We start from the raw sequence: 23,138 nt of genomic DNA on the forward strand, positions 1-23,138 counted from the left end.
ATAAAAATCTTCAGGCAGTATTATTCAACAAGGCAGATGTTAAATATGCATCTCTTCAGTACAAAAAGGCCTTCTGAATAAGCTTAAATCAAAAATACAGCAGCAAAAGCAGACTTAAATTAGAATAGGCAACAGACTGCACAGAGACTACAGGAAGTGATGCAGTCCCCACAATTAATGCATAGCTGCTTACAGCGGCCAAAAAGCAATATCCAACAGCTATTGGTATTACAATAGCAAACTACTGCGGATCCCGGAAATCTGAAATAACAGGAAATGCTGGAAATACTCAGCAGGCCGGGCAGCATCCGTGGAAAGAGAAAGAGTTAACGTTTCAGGTCTGGGACCCTTCATCAGAACTGGAAAAAGCTGGAGATGTAACAGATATTAAGCAGGTGCAGCGGTGGGGAGGAAAGAATTGAAACATTCTGTGCTTATGTAAGAGGCAGGAAAGATAAAATGTTGCAAATGGGAACGGCAAAATAATACAGCATGAAAAATGGGGGCAGCGGTTATTGTCTGAAAATGTTGAACTCTGTTAAGCCCGGAAGAATGCAAAGTGCCTAATCGAAAGATGAGGTGCTGTTCCTCGAGCTTACGTTGAGCTTCATTGGAACAATGTAATAAGCCGAGGACAGAGAGATCAGAGTGGGAGTGAAGCGGAGAATTAACGTGACAGGCGACCGGAAGCTCAGGGTCACCCTTATGGACTGAACGGAGGTGTTCCGCAAAGCGGTCGCCCAATCTGCGTTTGGTCTCCCCAATGTAGAGGAGGCCGCATCGTGAGCAGCAAATACAGAATAGTAAATTGCAAGAACACCTGGAAGGGGTGTTTGGGGCCCTGGACAGTGGGAACAGAGGAGGTAAAAGGGCATGTGTTGCATCTCCTGCGCTTGCACGGGAAGGTGCCAGGCGAAGGAGAAGGGGTGATGGAGGAGTGGACCAGGGTGTCGCGGAGGGAGCGGTCCCTTCAGAATGCTGAAAGGAGAGAAGATGTGTTTGGTGGTGGGATCACGTTGGAGGTGGCGGAAATGGCGGAGGATGATCCGTTGAATGTGGAGGCTGGTGGGGTGAAAGGTGAGGACAAGGGGAACCCTATCGTGGTTCTGGGAGGGAGGGGGAAGGGGTGAGAGCAGAAGTGCAGGAAATAGAATGGACACGGTCAAGGGCCGTGTCAACCACAGTAGAGGGGAATCCTCGGTTGAGGAAAAAGGAAGACATGTCAGAAGCACTGGTATCGAAGGTGGCATCGTCAGAACAGACGCGGCGGAGACGGAGAAACCGGGAGAATGGAATAGAGTCCTTACAGGGAGCGGGGTGGGAGGAAGTGTAGTCCAGGTAGCTGCGAGAGTCAGTGGGCTTGTAGTGGATGTTTGTTGAAAGCCGATCGCCAGAAATGGAGACGGAGAAGTCAGGGAAGGGAAGAGTCAGAGATGGACCATGTGAAGGTGAGGGAAGAGTGGAAATTGGAAGTAAAGTGTATGAACTTTCTAGTTCAAGGAGAGAGCAGGAAACGGCACTAATACAGTCATCGGTGTACCTGAAAAAAAGGTGAGGGAGGGGACCCGAGTAGGACTGGAACAAAGAATGTTCCACATATCCCATGAACAGGCAGGCATAGCTAGGACCCATGCGGGTTCCCATAGCAACACCTTTAATTTGGCAGAAGTAAGTGGAGTCAGAGAAGTTGTTCAATGTGAGAACAAGTTCAGCCAGGTGGAGGAGAGTAGTGGTGGATGGGGACTGGCTGGGCCTCTGTTCAAGGAAGAAGCGGAGTGCCCGCAGGCCATCCTGGTGGGGGATGGAGGTGCAGAGGGATTGGACGTCCACAGTGAAAAGGAGACGGTTGGGGCCAGGAAACTGTTAGTGACGGAGGGTGTCCGAAGAGTCGCGGATGTAGGTGGGAAGAGACTGGACAAGGGGAGAAAATAAAAAAAAGAGTCGAGATAGGAAGAGTTAAGTTCCATGGGGCAAGAACAGGCTGAAACGATGGGTCTACCAGGGCAGTCCTGTTTGTGGATCTTGGGAAGGAGGTAGAAGCAGGCTGTGCGGGGTTGGGGGACTATGAGGTTGGCGGCCCTGGCGGGGGTGGGGGAAGATCTCCAGACGAGAGGAGGTCAGTGACAGTCTTGGAAACAATGGCTTGATGTTTGCTAGTGGGGTCATGGTCCAGGCAGAGGTGTTGGAGAGTTGGCGTTCAGCTTCCGCACGGTAGAGATCGGTTCGCCAAACACCAACAGCACCACCCTTATCAGCAGGTTTAATGATAATGTTAGGGTTGGATCGGAGAGAACAGAGTGCTGCAAGGTCAGAGGGTGGTAGGTTGGAGTGAGCGAGGGGAGCAGAGAAATTGAGACAGCCGATGTCACGTCAGCAGTTAGCAATGAAAAGATCTAGAGAGGGCAAGAGGGAGGGGTCCAAGTAGAACGAGAATTTTGAAAGTGGGAGAAAGGGTCAGCTGTGCGGGGGGAAGACTCCTGGCCAGAGAAGTGGGCACGGAGACGAAGGAAGAAGAGCTCAGCATCGTGCCGAGCTCAAACTTCATTCAGATGGGAGCGTAAGGGGATGAAGCTCAAGCCTTTGCTGAGGACTGATCGTTCGGGGTCAGAGGGGAAGGTCAGAGGGGATAGTGAAAACACAGCAGGGGGAGATTGGAAGAAGGGATGGGATCAGAGGAAAGTGACGGGGAAGGTGGTTCTGGAGGGGCGTTGTGTCCAAGAGTTGATGAAGCTTGTGATCCTTGACATCAGAAAGGAAGAGAGTTTTTTGTTGAAGCGTCAGATGAGTCGAAGGATGAACTGGAATATTGGTCGTGTCAATTTCAAGGTTTAGAGCCTCGAGTGCTCCGAATATTTGGGGTAGAAAAGCTGTGCTTACCTCACTAGTCAGTCACAGACATCTGATCAAACTAAGATTGTTACTCTTTCATCTATTATATAACTTAGAGCCAATGCCAAGGAAAGTAGTAATTATGGTGCTAACTTAAATTGATAATGTTTATCAACTTATCACAGAATTGCCTCACCGCTCTAGTCTGACAGACCCATTTTTTGTCTTTATCCAAGTCCCAGAAAATATTGTAGGCTGCATTAATTCAGCTAAAGCACAGTTCTCGATGCTTCTTTGTCATTCGTGTTCCTATCTGCGAACATTTTAACCGGCCTCTCTTGCTGCCATGTTATAGACTCAGTCATCTGGGGAAAGGGTGCTGACAAAGTGGAAGCGCCAGGCTAATCGAGCCGTGTACACTCAATAAAATACTTGGTTTTCATATTTTCAACTGCATTTTGTTTGACAACTCTCCTGTGAAGTGCCTTGGGATATTTTACCAAGTTAAAAAGGTGCTGCATAAATGTAAGTTGTTAAGAAAGCTGCCGTAAGTCAGTCGGTTGCTGGTTCATCAACAGCTCTCAGTCGGGCTGATACGACCATGGAGATTGCAGCTGCCATGGGCTTTATAAGCAGGTTCCTCCAGAACATGGGCTTGGTGAGCCAAATTTACAGTCACTCGCTGCGAGAAGCTTTGGCAGAACACGATTGACATCGGTTCCCAGACAAACCACCCAAAGGATCGGGTTTCCCATGTATCCAAATAAATCATAACAGCCAGTGTAAAGCAGGCAAAATCATATTCGCACAAATGCACCCACTACAAGCTGTGCGGACTGTACAGGAAATAGCACTATGTGGATTTTATGACCAACACGATGTACAGCATTGGCAAGTCAACAATACTTCATTCCGACTCCTCCCCCGAGGACACATACTAGGCGATAGTTCTACAGACGACAGCAGCGTACCTTGTACAAGTGGCCATTCATTATTCAGAGGTCTCGATAGTATTGTCAGCAGCCTTTTCGGCCACAGGAGGGCACTACAGCGGAGCCTGATCCTCTCCACGTGCACTTTCCACCAAGCATCATCGGATAGTTATCAGGAGCATGAAGCCTGGCTGATTTTACTGTCGCTAGCCCAGAGGTCAACTGTACAGCCTCAGCAGAGAATCAATATAATATGCAAAAATCATACTAATCTGCTAATAATTTACTGTTATCATTGGTAGATTTAACCTTTAACTGCAGGTTTCCTAGATTTCTGCAAGATGCTGGGCAGAATCCCTCACATCACAGACAAAGGAAACACCATCCAGCTAAGGATTTAATTACATAGAATACAAAATGCACTTTTTTGTAGGGTTGGTTCTGTGAAACTAACGTTCTGCAAAAGCTGGTATGCTAGAAATAGCAAGCCTCAGGGTTTTGTATTAGAGTCTTCATTTTCCACATGGAAGTTTAATTGACAAGTGCAGTGGAAGTTCAATAATTCAGTCCATTTTTACACTGCAAATAATTTGATCCAATGGTTTGAATTAAGCAACAAAGTGGGAAATTAGTGTTCAAAAAATTAAATTATTGGATCATTTGAACCAAGGTACTTTAATTTAGAGTAAATTGCACGCAACATAATTATAGCACCACCTATGGACAGGAGTCATGAAACTTCAAAAAAATAGGTTTTAAGGCCAAGACTGCGCCCAATATAGTTCTGCAACACTGTTTGATGGGAGGCAAGATTTAAAGGAGAGAAGTTTGCTCCATCAAGGGAATGTGTTACTGATTTCCTGGCTCCAAAAAAGCAACGAGTGCAACAGGGGAACAAAGCTGCTAAACAACACTTTACAAAGCCCTTCCAAGCGCCAGCCATGTTCACAGTTGTTTGATGGTTTTTTTTAAAAAGTAAGTGAGTAGGGAAAAAACCATGGTAAATCAGTGGTGGAAAATGTAAAATGGCTGTTTGCAGAAGCATCAGTGCATTACCAAGTTAAACTAAACAGCAGGGTAAGGAGCCAATGTATGGTGTTAATTTTGTTGTTGTTTTTGTGTGCACACAAAAACAAAGTCATTGTGCTATTACCAAAAGCTCCTCTTGTACTGATCTACATTCAAATTTATCACACGAGTTAGTGAAATCTAGAAATCATGAAGAATCTTAAGACGCTCGGTCACCCGACCAGGAAACACCAAGACTGGTTCGATGAGAACGACCGGGAGATCCAGGAGCTAATGAACCACAAGCACAAGGTATTCCTGATCGGGAAACAGCAACACAACTCGAGAGCAAGAAAGCAGCTCTACAGGCACCTGAAGGCCGAGGTCCAACAAAAAACTCGCGACCTAAAGAACAGATGGTGGGTGGAGAAAGCGCAGGAGATCCAGCAGCTAACCGACAACCATGTGCGTGGATACTTGAGCACAGTCAAGACCACCTACGGCCCAAGCAGCCAAGGTTCTACCCCACTGCGGGCCAAGAACGGAGAGGTACTCATCAAGCACAGGGAGGCAGTCAGTGCCCGCTGGAAGGAGCACTTTGAAGATCTCCTTAACCGAGATTCTGTCTTCGACACGAGTGTCCTCAACTTCATCCCGCTGCATGCTACCCGCCACCACCTCTGCCCGGCATGAGGTTGAAAAGGCCATCCGACAACTGAAGAACAACAAGGCCTCAGGAACAGATGGAATCCCCGCCGAGGCACTAAAGCATGGCGGAGAAGCACTATTGGCGCAAATACATGAACTCATTTCTCTTATTTGGAAGGAGGAGAGCATGCCAGGGGATCTCAGACGCCGTAATCGTGACCATCTTCAAGAAAGGTGACAAGTCCGATTGCGGTAATTAGAGGAGTTTCCCCGTTGTCTGCCACAGGGAAAGTCATCGAAAGAATCCTCAATCACCTCCTCCCAGAGTCGCAATGCAGACTCCGGCCACTAAGGGGCACAATGGACATGATCTTCACCGCGCACCAATTACAAGAGAAATGCAGGGAACAGCACCAACTGCTGTACATGGCCTTCTTTGACCTCACAAAAGGCCTTCGACACTGTCAACTGTGAGGGATTATGGAGTGTCCTCCTCAAATTTGGCTGCCCTCAGAAGTTTGTCACCATCCTCCGCCTGCTTCACGACAACATGCAAGCTGCGATCCTGATCAACAGATCCACCACAGACCCAATTCACGTACGGACCGTGGTCAAGCCAGGCTGTGTCATCGCACCAACGCTCTTCTCGATCTTCCTTGCTGCAATGCTCCATCTCACCCTCAGTAAGCTCCCTTCTGGAGTGGAGCCAATTTACAGAACAAACGGGAAACTGTTCAATCTCCGTCGCCTCCAGTTCAGGTCCAAGGTCATCCCATCCTCTGTCCTCGAATTACAGTATGCAGACGACGCTTGCGTCTGCGCACACTCGAGGTTGAACTCCAAACCATCGTCAACACCTTCACCGAAGCGTACGAGAGCATGGGCCTTACATTAAACATCTGTAAGACAAAAGGTCCTCTACCAACCTGCCCCCCCCCCCCCCCCCCCCCCCCAAATTATCAAAATCCATGACGAGGCCTTGGACAACCACTTTCCATACTTCGGGAGCCTACTGTCAACAAGGGCAGATGTCAATGATGAAGTCCAACACCGCCTTCAGTGTGCCAGTGCAACCTTCGGTCGCCTAAGGAAGAGAGTGTTTGAAGACCAGGACCTCAAACCTAAGCTCATGGTCTACAGAGCAGTAGTGATACCCACCCTCCTGTATGCTTCAGAGACATGCACCATGTACAGCAGGCACCGCAAAGCACGAGAGGTACCACCAACTCTGCCTCCGCAAGATCCTGCAAATCCACTGGCAGGATAGGCGCACCAATGTCAGTGTTCTCGCTCAGGCCAACATCCCCAGCATCAAAGCTCTGACCACGCTCGATCAGCTCCGATGGACGGGCCACGTCGTCCGCATGCCCAATACAGAGACTCCCAAAACAAGTGCTCTACTCGGAGCTCAGACTCTGCAGGAGAGCCCCAGGTGGGCAGAGGAAGCGCTTCAAGGACACCCTTGAAGCCTCCTTGAAAAAGTGCAACATCCCCACCGACATCCGAGAATCCCTGGCCCAAGACAGCACAAAGTGGAGGAGAAGCATCCGGGAAGGTGCCGAACACAGAGTCTCTTCGTCGGGAGCAAGCGCAAGCCAAGTGCAAACAGCAGAAGGAGCGCACGTCAATCCAAGCACCCCACCCACCCGCTCCTTCAACCACCATCTGCCCCACCTGTGACAGAGACTATAGGTCCCGCATTGGACTCATCAGTCACTTGAGAACTCATTTTTAGTGTGGAAGCAAGTCATCCTCGGTTCCGAGGGACTGACTAAGAAGGAGGAACCAGAGCATTGCACCAGATATACGGCAAGTAAAATGCGACCTTTACATTGTTTCACAGAAAAAAAGGATTCAATGGCCCTGAAATTAGGATCAGGAGCTTGCCGCGCGTGCAAGCCCCCGATGTGCACTCACCCTGCGCGCTGACATCTGAAGCCCGGGCCTGCTTGCATTTCCTGTCACTGGCCCAGTTCCGATGTCGGTGCGATGTGCTTACCCGATCCAGCGGCGTAGTTAGTGCACTGTGCAGCCAATCAGGGGAGGGGAAACTCATTCATGAGTTTGACAGTAAGAGCTGTCAAACTCATGAAAACTCCTGGCCCCAAAACACTTAAACCTGAAAGAAAATTTAAAAAAACATTGCACTACTTAAATGAACAATAAAGAACTCTGAAAAACTATTTTAAACAATAATTTTAAAATTTGAAAAAAAAAAAAAATCAGGGCTAAAACTAAACTTACCTTACTGTAAATTCTTTAAAAATAACAAACCTGTGGGAAAAAAATCTCAATTGTACTAAAAGCCCACTTACCTGAAAAACAAAGTACTTACGTGTGGTTTTTCAATGCGTAAAGACCGGAGGCCTTTACACACGCGCAATTCTGGGGGAAAAAAAAAAAAAAAGGAATTTCACTGCGCACGCGCTGCCTGTGCAGTCGCGCGCGTTCTGCCTCTTAACCCCTTTAGGTCAGAGGACAGGAAATGCCGGTTTTCAGCGCATGCGCTGTGCATGCTGAAAACCAGCAATTCCTCTGGGCACACGCGCGAGTACCCCGTCCGTACTGACACGTTGCGCCCGGAATTACTGGGCCATTGTTTTCAACTGTTCTCTCCTTTTTGTGCAGTGCCTTCGGTGACAATGTGCTGTCCAATTCTACAGGTATCGGTAATTCAGGACATCAGACAAGTAATTTCAGAAAGCTTCTACAGAACTATTCCAAATGGTGGCCTGTAATATTTTCAAGAGTGTCAAATAATATTTAGGAACGAGAAGCCCCCGACATAGCTGCAGATAAAGCCACTTTAATCCTGCTAAAACACAAAGCTACAAATGCACATGATTTTATAAACTCATGCCACATCCTGTAATACTATCTGGTTTTACCTTCTGCCAGCCCTCCGGCATTATACAAGCAAAAAAAGCCAAGTGTGAGCAAAGTTGCAGGAAAATCCACATCTATTGTGAACGCAGCAGCCTGAAGCATTCTACATTACATCAGTTAATGAGATTGAAGCAAAAGCTTTTTTTTTTTTTAAACTATGGATATGAGTAACTCCAAATCAATTTATGAAAATTTCTCACTTGCACGAGAAGAGCAAGAGTTTTAGTTTAATTTAATCCATCTGCAAAAATGCCACTTCTGTAACTTCAGCAGAAACTCCAGCCGCAGTTTTCCAGGATTTCCAAAGTTAAAATGGGAGTTTGGGAGAACTCATGCAGAAATTCTATCCCCAAAAGTATAAAAAGGTGAAGAATTGTACACCAGCATAATCTTTTTATTGCAGGCTGTAGGATTCGTTTTCAGATGCAATTCGGCTATCACTGGATGTATTGTGAATACAGTTAATCTCTGTTCAGTAGGCCCATTCAGCTTTGTAAAGCTAGTTTATAATGCAAGATCGTTTTTTCCTTGTTTTTAAAAGTAAGCACTGTACTCCAAATTTGACAGATGATTTTATACACTTGGAGAGATACTTGCTCTTCTCATTAAGTTTAGAGCACCTGGAGCTGAATCAGCAGCCCAATGAGCCCCCAAGGAAGCGAAGGCAGTTGCTACAGCGGGTACCACGCGAGCTGGAGAATTTGCCAATGAAGTCCACGTGCCTGCAGATACTGGTTGAACTTCACAGCTTAGATTTTCCAATGTGTGTTTTTTTAAATAATGGCAAATAAAAAAAATCCAACATCATGTGTTCAAGCTCTCCTAGTCCAGAGGAGATGCTATGGTGTGCTCTGCTGTGCCAGAGGCAAACTGGAATCTAATTTGGGTTTACATCAGTAAACAAGAGCCAAACTTTAAACTACATTTCTTTCTCCAAGTGGAGTGCACATTCAGGATGGCATAAACCGATCACTGCCTTTGTTACAAGGCAACACAAAGTCTTCTATTGAACTCTTTCTGGAATTTATACTTTTGAGATTCATCATCAGTTGGACAAATTTAATATATTGCTTTAGATCAATTTAATTCAACTTTTCACCAATGGTGAAATTTCTCACATTGGTGAAAAGGCTAATTGAGCAAAGTGTTGATCTAAAGTAAAGTATTAAATGTGTCCAACGACCATCCTGAACAACAGTCCGCCCTCAACCAAGTAGATCTACTAGCCATTCATCTCACTGCTGTTTTGTGGGACCTTGCTGCGCAGATAACGACTGCCATCTTTACCTACAAACAAATTCAGAGTGTGTGAACTGCTTTGAAAGGTTTGATCACTCTCGATAGGTAAAATGAATCAACGTACAATAGAATCATTGACTAAAATGGCTTAAAGATCAGCAAGGAGTAATTTCAGCCAATATGAATAAAATGAATGAAAATATAGTTATGAATTTTTTCATAGCCAAGTTAGACACAAAATTCCACATCTCTGCTACTGAAATCAGACAAATCCTTTTAAGCAAAGGCACGAGCACTTTTTGTAACTATGGGTCATAATAGGTCAAGCTACACTAAATCAACACTGCACACCTGTGCCTGGTAACCAAATAAAAGTTTAACAGAAACTTTTTAAACAGGGATCAAGTACCACAGAAACAGGAAATAAAAGCAAGGCAGCAAACTCAGTTAAGTGAAATATGCCTTTACTGGAGTTGAAGGTTACTCGTGCACTTTACTAGTACAATAATGCATTAAAATAGTCTACTCCTGCGAGTTTGAATTAAGCAACTTCAAATGCGAATGTGAATCCTGAGAATGGATTTCATTCATCACTCCAGAGTTGAGCAAATATATATAAATCTGCAACTACAGAATCCTCTTTACCCAAAACTTTCTGGCTACTGAAAATTCAAATAAAAACAAGGAAAGATCACATTTTTAAAAGCTGTAAAGGATTTTTGTTTTAAAATCTAAACACTACAGGGATCACTCATGGATCTTCTGACTATAGCAGCCAACTATTTAGAAATCATATCACCAGAAGCACATTAAGACTAGCGATACATGAAAAGCTCAATTAATAACTTGCTTCAGTGGGAAGTAGATGGAGCAGCCATCATGACCCTGCCTAAAATTACCACCCAAGCATCTGCTCATCCAATACGACAGGTCGGATAGCTCAATCAATCAGACGAGTGGCAGAGTATCGTGGGTTTGAATCTTTGTTTGAGCCTTTCATACTTCCCAGATTAGATAGAATGTGGGGAGAAACAGAAAACTAGGGACTGAAGCCATGCACGACATGCTATGGAGTAACTTCTGGCTGTTTGGCAATTGAAACAGGATCATTTCATGTCTAATAGAGAGAGTGACCTCCACTAACAGAATACTCCAGAATGAAGATCGGTCTGTTCCTCACTCCCTCCCCCAATCTCTTTGGGTTACCCTATGCCATGCACCACGGCCCCAAAGATGGGACCAAAGGAAATGATTTTCAGGCTCCGTCAACAAATGGAAGATGCACAAGTCGGTCAATTTGCCTTCAAATCTTATTTCCCATCAGGGATGTACAAAAGTCTAGCCAGACATCCAGAACCTAACTTTTAAGCAACGCCAACCTAGCGCCTATTGAACAGAGCACAAAGTTTCTCAATGCAGGATTATCGGGGTCTTACTCAGGAGGTATGACAAGGAATTGAAAATATTCAGTGGAGTCAGGGCTGCACGATGTGGTTGGGGTGGAGTAGAACCTGTACATTCCATTTGACCCACATCATACCTGACCTGGAAGTACTCAACAATAATGGGCGCTTAAGGTGGAACAAGTTACTTTGTTCCATACATCTTTAGCACAAATAAAGACAGAAAAACTAGAGTTTATAAATTGCAATATTTAAAACCCCAAATAGTCCAGACAATTAATATTTGATGGATACCAATTTAAGGTAGAAATTGATTGAATAAATATATTATAATCATTGATCTTTTTCCACTGACCATATGGTCAATATATTATTACGACATCAAGAGACACGGCAGCGTGAAGTGTAATATTTAGTCTGAAGCATACACGAAGACCAGTGGTTACAAACCATTTCTTTAGTACAGGTAGAGCGTCCCGAATCCGGCAACTTCGGGACCAAGGCAGAGCCGGTTTTCAGGTTTTTCCCGGACTTCGGACATCAGAAACACATGCAGAGTCCGGAAATGCCTGGGCCCAGGTTACGCTATTGGTAAGCCTCCCCCAGGGTGTCCGGATTCCAGAACATTTTACAGATTCCAGACCCCTGCCACCAATCGTCCAGAGTCCGGATATGGGACGCTCAACCTGTACTGCAATGGTAATTCAACCAGCAAGAACTGTTTTCCTAAAAGATGATCCTATTCCTGTATAGGCAAGTAGCAACATGGAATGCATGCAAAGGAGTGGCTTAGGCTGCAATCACTGAAAGCAGTTACTACAGCTCTTCTCCACGAGTAGTTATACCACCAGATTATAAATCTTTCATCTGCACATACTTCCCATCTACAATAATCTTGCTTGTTGTAATTTTCAGGTTATAAATTCCCCTGCCCTCATTGATAATGGGAACTGCCCAAGTAAACTCACCACATTGTGATTACACCCTCCCACCAGTGATGCCACTGTAGATCAGACTACATGGCAGTGAAACGCTTGCGTGCCAACAAAATCTACATCGGTTTCCCAATACCCTGCAAGTTTTGCTACTGGGTGATAACATAGCAGTTCTTTTTAAATTTACATCTGCCCTGATCCAAATATGTCTAGCCTTTTAACTTCACTTCACCTGGAGACTACACTTGGTCTCGACTCCCCATATGCAAGGTCACAGGATATTGACTAGTTCCAATTTAAAAAAAATCAAAACACTGTTTAGGAATATCAAAATGGGGCTCAGTACAGAAGTGCAAAACAAAAAGAATGCAGAACATCTGTAAACGCAAGACATCGTTACTATGACAAAATAGGAAGATGCTCTTCAAGAAAGCACAATCTGAATTAGTTGTTGTAAGATATTTAAAAAGATTCTAATTTGGAAAACACCTGAAGAAACGAGATCCAAATTTGCATCCACAAATTATGCTGTATCCAATATAAATGACATTAGAAACTCATTTTTCAATTATGCAAACTTTTCAATAATGAACTCTGTCAGCTTTCAAAATAATCAGTTACAAAATATCTACATTACTTGTATCTTTCAGAGATGAAAAATCTTGCACCTCCTCACACTTCCAGTCTACAAAGCCTTGTCACACGGTCAATTTTTCCCCCATTATAAATTCCTACATCCACATTTAGTGGGTTTGCCAATGTAAACTGGTCACCGATTGCATTGCCCACTGGTCTGGAGAAAATCACTCAAAATGTCTCATTATTCAATCCACTTCCCACATCCTGCCCCACTCCCCCCACCATCACTGAAATTTCTAGTGCCCAAAATAAGGGTTTAAACAAAATATATTTCATAGTAACAATTAAATCTATTCACCAAAAGGTCTTTTGATGCCTGCATTGAAGTTTTACTTGAAGGCCTTAGCCTCGCCCAAAGACTTGGGTTATGAAATTTCCCAGGATAATCAACGCCAGTACGGATAAAAATAATGTAGCTTCTCACTCAATACGGAGTAGCTTTTCTAAAATAATCCAAACTTGAGATAAAATGTATATAAAAAAACCACGAGACATTAGCACCAGAGGGGGCGAGAGATGGGTTAGAGAGTCAGAGAGTGAGACTTCCTTCCCGTTATTGTTCGGATTTAAAAACCATTAAATTTGAAGCCAACTAATTATCACAGGCTTTGTTGGCAGGCGGTAGTGCTTTAGCGATTCCGTTTTGCATGGCCCAGCTCTTCAGCCGGTTCTGTAAAGAAATTCCTAAGCTCCAACAAACTACTTCCCAAACTGCCATAACTTTTAGCTGACTATAAATGTCCAATAGGGATGAGATTGACTTTAAATGGGGGCCAAATATGTTTACTTTACATCTATCTCTATCCTATTTCAAAATGTACATCTACACACCCTGTTCCAGTTATCCTCTGCCCTCTAACCCTGCGCCACCTGGTGTTGACAATGCAGTGGGCAAGCAACTAGTAATATATTAAAAATCTGTGCACACTTCCAGTCAAACTTTATGATGTGTGCTGTTGCTACTGGCAGGAGGATGTAATCAGTGTGCAAAGTTTACATAAACAGTGTCCATTATAAATGTGTACATGGATATTTCTATTTATAAATTCCTACAAGAACAAAATCTGCAATTACTACAGAATTATTCCTGTGCACCCTGATCCAATCATCCCAACCTCGAATCCCACTTCATCTGAAAACTGCACCTAGTCTATGCTGCTGCTCGACTAGACTGACTAGTAAGAAAAATTAACCTCTAAATTTAGAAACAAAGTCAGAACACTTCAGTCGAAAAGTCTTTAAACCTGCCAGTCATACCTTACTTCACATCTACATAAACAGACTCGAGTTTGAGAGCTTCCAGTGAACTTTCATAACACAAACTGTATATATTTGCCCCCAAAAGATGCTTTGTCAGCTTCCCCACACATTAATGTACTAAAATACTGCATTATACTCTTCACTAATCCAGCAGACAATGTTGAAGAAAACACACGATTCTGCATCCTTTGCAAAAAATAGCTTCACTACAAAATATGGTCTAAAAAAAAAAGCTCCCTTTGTTTGATGGTATCGTGCATCGTGTGCAGTACAGCAATTCTTTCCTTCTTGAAAATGCAATTCAATTTGCGACATGTCTGAGTGAGCGGACAACCCGCGAGGGAGACAGTCGTCAAGCGACACAACGGAGTGACGTCAGAATTCAAAGGTGTCGCTGGCAAAAGGGAGTGTATTTGTGGTAAGTTTCTTTTTGTTGTTTTGAGTATATTTCTGCTAAGTAGTTCATAGCCTATCTAATAGAGGGAAGTGCTGATTGGTGGGTAGCTGTTGAGTGTTTAAGTTTTAAGTGTATTTCTGCCAAATTACCTCCATAGTCTGGTAAATCGAGGCATGGCAGGGCAGCTCAGTCCCCCGATCTGCACATCCTGGGCCATGTGGGAAATCCTGGGCGCTTCTTGCAGCCTGGACGACGTGTGCAGGAAGTGTCGCCAACTGCAACAACTCGAGCGCTGGGTTTCGGAGCTTGAGCAGCAGCTGGAGTCACTACAGTGCATCCGCAAGGCTGAAAAATACTTGGAAAGCACATTTCTAGAAGTGGTCACCCTGTAGCCTCAGAATATGCAGGCAGAGCGGGAATGGGTGACCACCAGACAGAGGAGGACCAGGCAGGTAGGGCAGGAATCCCCGGAGTGCATCTCGCTCGCTAACCAGCTCAGTGTTCTGGAAACTGGTGGGGGTGATGGCTCCTCTGGAGAGAGCAGCCAGAGCCAAGGCTACAGTACCACAGGTGGCTCAGCTGCACCCGGGGGGGGGGGGGGGGGGAGGGGGGAGGAAGAGGAGAGGATGAGCAATAGTGATAGGGGATTCATTAGTTAGGGGAACAGATAGGTGTTTCTGTAGAGACAAGCGTGACTCCAGGATGGTATGTTGCCTCCCTGGTGCCAGGGTCAAGGATGTCACTGACTGCAGGACATTGAGGGGGGGGGGGGAGGAAGGAAAGAGGGGAGAGGTGAACAGCCAGAGGTCGTTGTCCATATCAGTACCAACGACATAGGCAGACTATAGGGAGCTAGGAAAGAGATTAAAAAGCAGGACCTCAAAAAAAGGTAGTACTCTCCAGATTACTCCCAGTGCCACATGCTAGTGAGTACAGGAATAGGACAGAACAGATGAATGCGTGGCTAGAGATGGTGCAGGAGGGAGGGCTTTAGATTCCTGAAACATTGGGACCGTTTCTGGGGAAGGTGGGACCTGTACAAGCCGGACAGGTTACACCTCAACAGAGCCAGGACCTATATTCTCGCAGGGAGGTTTGCTAGTGCTGTTGGGGAGGGTTTAAACTAGCTTGGCAGGGGGATGGGAACCAGCATATGGGAGTAGAAAAGAGGAATAAGGTGCATTAAAAAGGGTGTGTGTTGGATAGTACTAGATAAGAAAGTAGTACTAGAGGTGGAAGTAGTACCATATTACATAGGAGCAGACGAAGAAAGACTAAGGAAAATTCAAAAATGGGTTTAGAATGAATGTACATAAACGCACCATCTAGGACAAAGCAGCCCACTTGATTGGCACCCCATCCACCACCTTAAACATTCACTCCCTCCACCACCGGCGTACCGTGGCTGCAGTGTGTACCATCTACACGATGCACTGCAGTAACTCGCCAAGGCTTCTTCGGCAGCACCTCCCAAACCCACGACCTCTTCCACCTAGAAGGACAAGGGCAGCAGGCGCATGGGAACACCACCACCTCCTAGTCACACCCCATCCTGACTTAGAAGTATAGCGCTGATCCTTCATCATCACTGGGTCAAAATCCTGGAACTCCCTCCCTAACAGCACTGTGGGAGTACCTTCACCACACTGGCTGCAGCTCACCACCCCTTCTCAAGGGCAATTGGGGATGGGCAATAAATGCTGGCCTTGCCAGCGACGCCCACATCCCATAAACAAATAAAAAAAGTTTTTAAAAAACCACACAAAATGTGGTGAATAAGGTTGGTGAGCTGCAAGCACAATTAGCTGTGTGGCAATAATGGAACGTGGCTTAAAAACGGTGAGGACTGGGCACTTAGTATTCAAGGGTACAAGGTGTTCAGAAAAGATAGGGAAGGAAAAACGGGAGGTGGGGTGGCAGTGCTGATTAAGGAAGACATTGTAGCGTTGGAAAGGGAGGATGTTCTTGAGGGGACAAGGACACGCTATTGGGGTATTCTACAGGCCTCCAAATAGTGAGAGGGAGGCAGAGGAGCAAATCTGCAGGGAAATTGCCGTGATATGCAAGAGCTATAGAGTGGTGATATTGGGGGACTTTAATTATCCAAATATCGATTGGGATAATGCTAGGGTAAAGGGAAAGGAATTTCTGAAATGTGTTCAGGGGAATTTCCTTGACCAGTAGGTTATTGGCCCAACTAGGAAGGAGGCATTGCTGGATCTGGAGAATGAGGTGGGCCAGGTCGACCAAGTGTCTGTGGGGGAACACTTGGGTATGAGTGATCATATCATAAGATTTAGATTAGCAATGGAGGAGGAGCAAGGAACAATCTAGAGTGGAACTTCTAAACTGGAATAGGGCTAACTTCAATGGGATGCGAAAGGATCTAGCCAGGGTAAAATGGAACCAAAGACTGACAGGAAAAACGAACAGAACAATGGATGATCTTTAAGGAGGCGATGTTCCAAGTACAGGCTCGGTACATTCCAACAAGAGGGAGGGGTAAGGGAACCAAAGCAAGGGCTCCTTGGATGAAGAGGGAGATAAAGATGAAACAAAAAAGTGTATGATGCATGTCAGGTGAATTCTTCAAGGAAGAACCAGACCAAATACAATAAGTTGAGAGGGGAAGTGAAGATGAAAATAAGATTGGCAAAGAGAGAATATGAGAGTAGAATGGCAGTTAACATAAAAAGGAACCCAAAAATCTACCAGCAAGTAAACAGTAAGCAGGTAGCAAGAGGCGGTTTGGGGCCTATTAGGGGCAAAGAAGGTGATATATGCTTAGAGGTGCAGGGCAAGGCTAGAATACTCAATGAGTACTTTCTATCGGTGTTTACCAAGGAGGTGGATGCTTACAAAATATTGGTTGAAGTGGAAAAGGTAGAAGCAATAGAAGGGGTGAAAATTGATAGACTGGATGTACTAGAAAGGCTGGGTATGCTTCGAGTGGATAAGGCACCTGGTCCAGATGGCTTGCATCCCAGGTTGCGAAGGGAATTGGGGGAGGAGATAGCGGGAGGGTTGCCATAATTTTCCAATCTTCCCTAGATGCGGAGGGAGGTGCCAGAGTATTGAAAAGGGGCAAATGTGACACCATTGTTCAAGAAAGGGTGTAAGGACAATCTGGTCAGTTTATCAGTGGTGGGTAAAGTTTTAGAAATAAATCAAGGAAAAAAATAAACAGGCATTTGGAGAGGTTTAAGCTAATTAAGGAGAGCCAACACGGATTTGTAAAAGGCAGATCATGTTTGACTAATACATAGATACATACATAGATACATAGAAGATAGGAGCAGGAGTAGGCCATTCGGCCCTTCGTGCCTGCTCCGCCATTTAATGAGATCATGGCTGATCCTTTAATTCAGTATCCCGTCCCCGCCTTCTCTCCGTAACCCTTAACCCCTTTTGCCCATAGAAATATATCTAATTCCCTCTTAAATATATTTAATGAGCTGGCGTACACTGCCCTCTGTGGCAATGAGTTCCACAGGTTCACCACTCTCTGAGTGAAGAAATTCCCCCTCATCTCTGTCCTAAATGGTTTAGCCCTTATCCTTAAATTATGTCCTCTAGTTCTGTTCTCACCCGCCAAGGGAAACATTCCTTCTGCATCCAGTCTGTCTAGACCTGTCAGAATTTTATACACTTCTATGAGGTCCCCTCTCAATCTTCTAAACTCCAGTGTGTACATCCCTAAACTACATAGTCTCTCCTCATAGGTCATTCCCGCCATTCCTGGTATCAGCCTGGTGAATCGCCGCTGCACCCCCTCCATGGCAAGAACATCCTTCCTCAGATGAGGCGACCAAAACTGTACACAGTACTCGAGGTGTGGTCTCACCAGTGCCCTGTACAGCTGCAGCAAGGTATCCCTGTTCCTGTATTCTAACCCTTTTGCTATGAAGGCCAGCATACCGTTTGCCTTCTTGACCGCCTGTTGCACCTGCATGCTCGCCTTCAGTGACTGGTGTACAAGAACACCCAGGTCTCTCTGTACTTCCCCCTCTCCCAATCTATTGCCATTTAAATAATAATTTGCCCTCCCGTTCCTGCACCCAAGGTGGATAACTTCGCACTTGTCCACATTATAGTGCATCTGCCATTTATCCGCCCAATCGCCCAGTCTGTCCAAATCGCTCTGGAGCTTCCTGGTCTCTTCCTCTGAGCCCACCCCACCTCCTAGTTTAGTGTCGTCTGCAAATTTGGAAATGCTGCATCCGACTCCCTGATCCAGGTCATTAATGTAAATTGTGAACAGCTGGGGGCCCAGGACAGATCCCTGTGGTACCCCACTTGTTACTGCCTGCCATTCAGAAAATGAGCCGTTTATTCCAACTCTCTGTTTTCTATCTGACAGCCAGTTCCCTATCCACGCCAAAACTTTCCCCTTTATCCCATGAGCCTCAATTTTCCATGCTAATCTTTTATGTGGGACCTTATCGAAGGCCTTTTGGAAGTCCAGGTACACCACATCTACTGGCTCTCCCCCATCTATTCTACCAGTTACTCCCTCAAAAAATTCCAATAGATTAGTCAAGCACGATTTACCCTTTGTAAATCCATGTTGACTCTGTCCTATCCTGTCCCCATTTGCTAAGTGCTCCGCTATTTCATCCTTAATGATGGACTCCAGCATTTTGCCCACAACTGATGTAAGGCTTACAGGTCTGTAATTACCTGCTTTTTCCCTACCCCCCTTTTTGAATAGTGGGGTAACGTTAGCTACCCTCCAATCCATCGGCACTGTTCCCGAGTCTAATGAATTCTGAAAAATCATCCTTAGTGCATCCGCTATCTCTAGGGCCACCTCCTTCAGTACCCTAGGATGCATGTTATCAGGCCCTGGGGATTTGTCCACCTTCAATCCCTTTAGCTTCCTTAACACCATATCCTTAGAGATATTGATTTGCGTCAGTTCCTCCTTTGCCAATGTCCCTATTTTTCCCGATATCCCAGGGAGGTTTTTTGTGTCTTCCTTCGTAAAGACTGACCCAAAGTATGCATTTAGTTGATCTGCCATTTCCTTATTTCCCATTATATATTCCCCCGTATCTGACTGCAATGGACCAACTTTGGTTTTCACCAGTCTTTTCCTTTTGATATATTTATAAAAGCTTTTGGAGTTAGTTTTTATATTTTCCGCCAGCTTGTTTTCGTAAGCTATTTTGCCCCTCTTGATCATGCCCTTTGCCCTCCTTTGCTCTATCTTGAATTTTTTGATGAAGTAACGGGATTGATGAAGGGAATGCAATGGATGTTGTCGACATGGATTTTAGGAAGGCGTTTGACAAAGTACCACATAGAAGGCTGGTTAAGAAAATTGAGGCTCATGGAAAAGGTGGGTCAGTGGCAGCCTGGATAAGGAATTGGCTTAAGAACCGAAAACAGCGAGTTGTGGTAAATGGCTGTTTTTCAGACTGGAGGATGGTAGACTGTGGTGTTCCCCAAGGGTCAGTGCTAGGGCCACTGCTTTTTTTGATATAGGAATACAAAGTAGAATTTCTAAATTTGCCGATGACACCAAACTTGGGGGTGTGACAGTGATGCCGATACCAATCTACTGCAACACAACATAGAAGGGCTTGCAGAATGGGCAGATGGAATTTAATACAGAGAAGTGTGAGGTGATGCATTTTGGCAGAAGGAACAGGGAGAGGCAATATACACTTAATGGCACAGTTTTAAAGAGCGTGCAGGGACAGAGGGACCTGGAGTTAATGTGCATAGGTCCCTGAAGGTAGCAGGACATATTGAGAGAGTGGTTAGCAAAGCATACGGGATCTTGGGCTTCATAAATAGAGGTATTGAGTACAAAAGTAGAGAAGTTATGCTGAACCTTTATAAAGCGCTGGTTAGGCTACAACTGGAGTATTGTGTCCAGTTCTGGTCACCACACTTCAGGAAGGATGTGAAGGCCCTTGAGAGGGTGCGGAGGAGATTTATCAGAATGGTTCCGGGGATGAGGGATCTTAGCTACAAGGACAGGTTGGAGAAGCTGGATTTGTTTTCATTAGAGCAAAGGAGGTTGAGGGGTGATTTGATAGAGGTGTACAAGATTCTGACGGGTTTGGATAGGCTAGACGGGGAAAGGTTGTTCCCACTAGTAGATGGTACAAGGACTAGGGGACACAGATTTAAGGTTTTGAGCAAAAGATACAGGGGGAATGTGAGGAATTTTTTTTTATTTTTATAAATACACGCAGCAAGTGGCGATGACCTGGAACTCGCTGCCGACAGAAGTGGTGGAAGCGGAGACACTCAATGTTTTCAAGCGGAGACTGGATAGGCACTTGAGGGAAATAAACTTGCAGGGCTATGGGGATAGAGCGAGGGAATGGGACTGACTGGATTGCTCGACAGAGAGCCGGCACGGACTCGATGGGCCGAATGGCCTCCTTCTGTGCCATTATGACTATGAATCATAGGCAGGATATAAAAACCAGAGGAGCACCTTTACTGACTAGAATTTCCTTATGTAGCCAGCCTGACAAAAATAGATCCAGATTACCAAAGCGGTCCACAAATGCTGTTCATTGAACTTTTGCAAAATAGATGAACTATAAAGCACAAAGGATAATGCTTCTACTCAATGTCTAGAATTTTTTTAGGTTTGCTGAAAACATTTCATTCCATGACCATGTTGGGCTCAGAACACATTTGTATTTAAATTAGATGGGAGATCTTCATACCAGGTACCACAAAAGCACATTTTCATCGCGTCTGCCACTAGTTCATGGCAGACTTTGTTTTTAGCTAGTTCAGCAAGTGAATTAAGCAGTTGATTAAGTTTCTGAATGCAGTTATTTAGTACAGTAACAAGTTTTCTGGCAACAGTAGCACATTTTGCCAATTATTTTTGTACCTTTAACTGTCAATATCAATTTAATACCAGTGTTTGGTTTGGTTCATTTCAGCTGATCAAAACCAATTTTGTTGCATGCAGTCTTCGCTTCAAAGACATGCAGGACTCTCTCTTCTGGAGGGGTGAGATTTAATGTACAAGGACTGAATTATCTAATATTTTATCATTTCTAAAGATGTTACATTACCAATGCACTACAATATGAATAAAACAAGCGAGTGACAGCAATCTTCCGTGGAGCCAATTATGCAGAATTGGATTTTAATTAAGTTCTGGTTCCAAGAACTTTCCGGTACACATTAGTGCACCGGCAATTGAGAGTTCTGCAAGAGAGGGTGCATCACTTGAGGATGGGAGAAAAAGAGGGGAAGGAATTTACAAATCCCGCCACAGCCTTGCTCCATTCGCTCCAACTTCGCGCCAGCCCACTGGTCCTCAGACATCAACATCCTGTGTAAAGTGATCAGTGGCAAATCTTCCAACCAGCTCCGCCCGAATCTTAAACTCCCCCCCCCAACTCTGCATTTTGCCATCTCTGTTCCAGCCTTTAAAAACCTCCTCAAAACCACTCTTCAGCCAGCCCCTTGGCCACCACTCCCAACCCTTTCACTGCTGGTTGGTATCCTTTGCTCCCATGAAGTGCACTTCAACATTTTCCATGTTGAACATGCTATAGAAGGTTATTATTGAAAAAGGGAGGGAGGGCCTAAAATATACAAAAATCACATAAGGGTATAGGCTACAAGTTTCTCTATAATAAAATTCATAACTGTGGTATTCTTCCAAGTGAGACAAGCACTCCCACTATGCTACCAGGGGCTAGATTACTATCTTTTCAGTAAATATCCTGATGATTACATACCTTGTAGTGATGTTGAATATTGCACTTTGTACTGTTGTCTGATCTGTTTAGCACACGCTCAAGAGGTTTACAAATGCTGGGTGGACAGAGGCAGAGAAAAGGATCTATCAAGCTAGCAGAGAATTCCTATTCTTGCTGCACTGGAGAGCGCCCAGGACAGCACTGAGAAGAGTAGAAGGTCTAGCAGCGTTGGGAAGTGCTCTTTGTAGGCTGTTGAGTAGGCACAAACTTCGGTTTCAGATCAAGTTTTCTTTAGCTGCAGTTTGCTCTTTGGTTGTTTCAGCTTATTTTTTATTTCTCTCAACGTGATCCGAACTTGAAGCAGCAGTTTCAGATGGTAAATTCAGTTCTATTTCACTTCATACTGGAAAGAGAAAAAGAGAATCAACATTAAAAAAATGGCAGAAAGGGTCATAAGGATTTCTGCATTATTTTAAAACATGCATTCAAGAAACAAGCAGTGCCACACAGCAGGCTGAACAGCTTGACTGAATAACCAGCCAAAAACTGCAGTCCCCAGTTCTAATCTACATTCAAAATATCCAACCTACTAGATGTAGAATTTCCTGGCAGTCAATAAATCTACAGTAATTGCATCATAACCATTAATCCTTGAATAATCAACTATCAACAACATGGAATGTGTGACCTGTCTGTCCACAGACTGCAGCTGCCAACACAAGCCAACAGAATAAAACTTCAGACACTAGAACTGTGTCTATTACAAAAGGATAACAGCATGTGACAGACTGTCACTGGACCCTGCAGATCAGAATCCCAAAACCCAAGATTCAAGCGAGGTTGGGACACTGGATCCTTATTAACCCCCACTGATTATGCCAATCTCATAAATCACCCTCAGGTATACATTATGACTCGCCCTCCCCTCGACATGTAGATCTTGCCATGATATTACATTGATACTCCATTAATCAGTTGAATACTCCAAAATAAATAGCGCCAGAGCTGTGGGGCTGGCATATTACAGATTAACTGCTACAAAATAATTCAATTTTACCTATACCACATGTTTATGTAGCACATTGAAGCAGCCCAAAGTACTTTCGAGTTGTGGGGGTGGACATTGGTGCAGTAAACAAATTATTTAAGAATACCATGATACTCAAAGGTGAAGGAATAGCAGAAATGTAAAACGTGTTTACCTCCTTGTAAGTCTCAATTGCTTACAAAGCAAACCCCCCTCCCCACAAATTTCTGCAGCAAGCATTTGCCTA

The 23,138-nt window shown here is 44.7% G+C and overlaps 1 protein-coding gene across 7 annotated transcripts in view; it reads right to left on the bottom strand.

Moving 5' to 3' along the window:
• The window catches only part of csde1 (cold shock domain containing E1, RNA-binding), a 130,350-nt gene that overhangs the window by 97,178 nt on the left and 10,034 nt on the right, over nucleotides 1-23,138 (bottom strand). For 4 of the 7 annotated variants that reach the window (XM_086011621.1, XM_086011619.1, XM_086011620.1 and 1 more), the window contains exons 2-3: nucleotides 21,904-22,267; nucleotides 7,335-7,536 (exon numbers count right to left, since the gene is read on the bottom strand). In XM_086011621.1, coding sequence (XP_085867747.1) covers nucleotides 7,335-7,349 — 15 coding nt within the window. In that variant the 5' untranslated portion in view covers nucleotides 7,350-7,536; nucleotides 21,904-22,267. The remainder of the gene's footprint in view (nucleotides 1-7,334; nucleotides 7,537-21,903; nucleotides 22,268-23,138) is intronic. The other 3 variants (XM_086011623.1, XM_086011616.1, XM_086011617.1) reach the window with 1 other exon arrangement.

This window comes from Somniosus microcephalus, chromosome 18 (genome assembly GCF_052327205.1).
Source record: "Somniosus microcephalus isolate GS21.2 chromosome 18, FLI_Smic_1.0, whole genome shotgun sequence".
In the NCBI taxonomy this organism is placed as follows: Eukaryota; Metazoa; Chordata; class Chondrichthyes; order Squaliformes; family Somniosidae; genus Somniosus; species Somniosus microcephalus.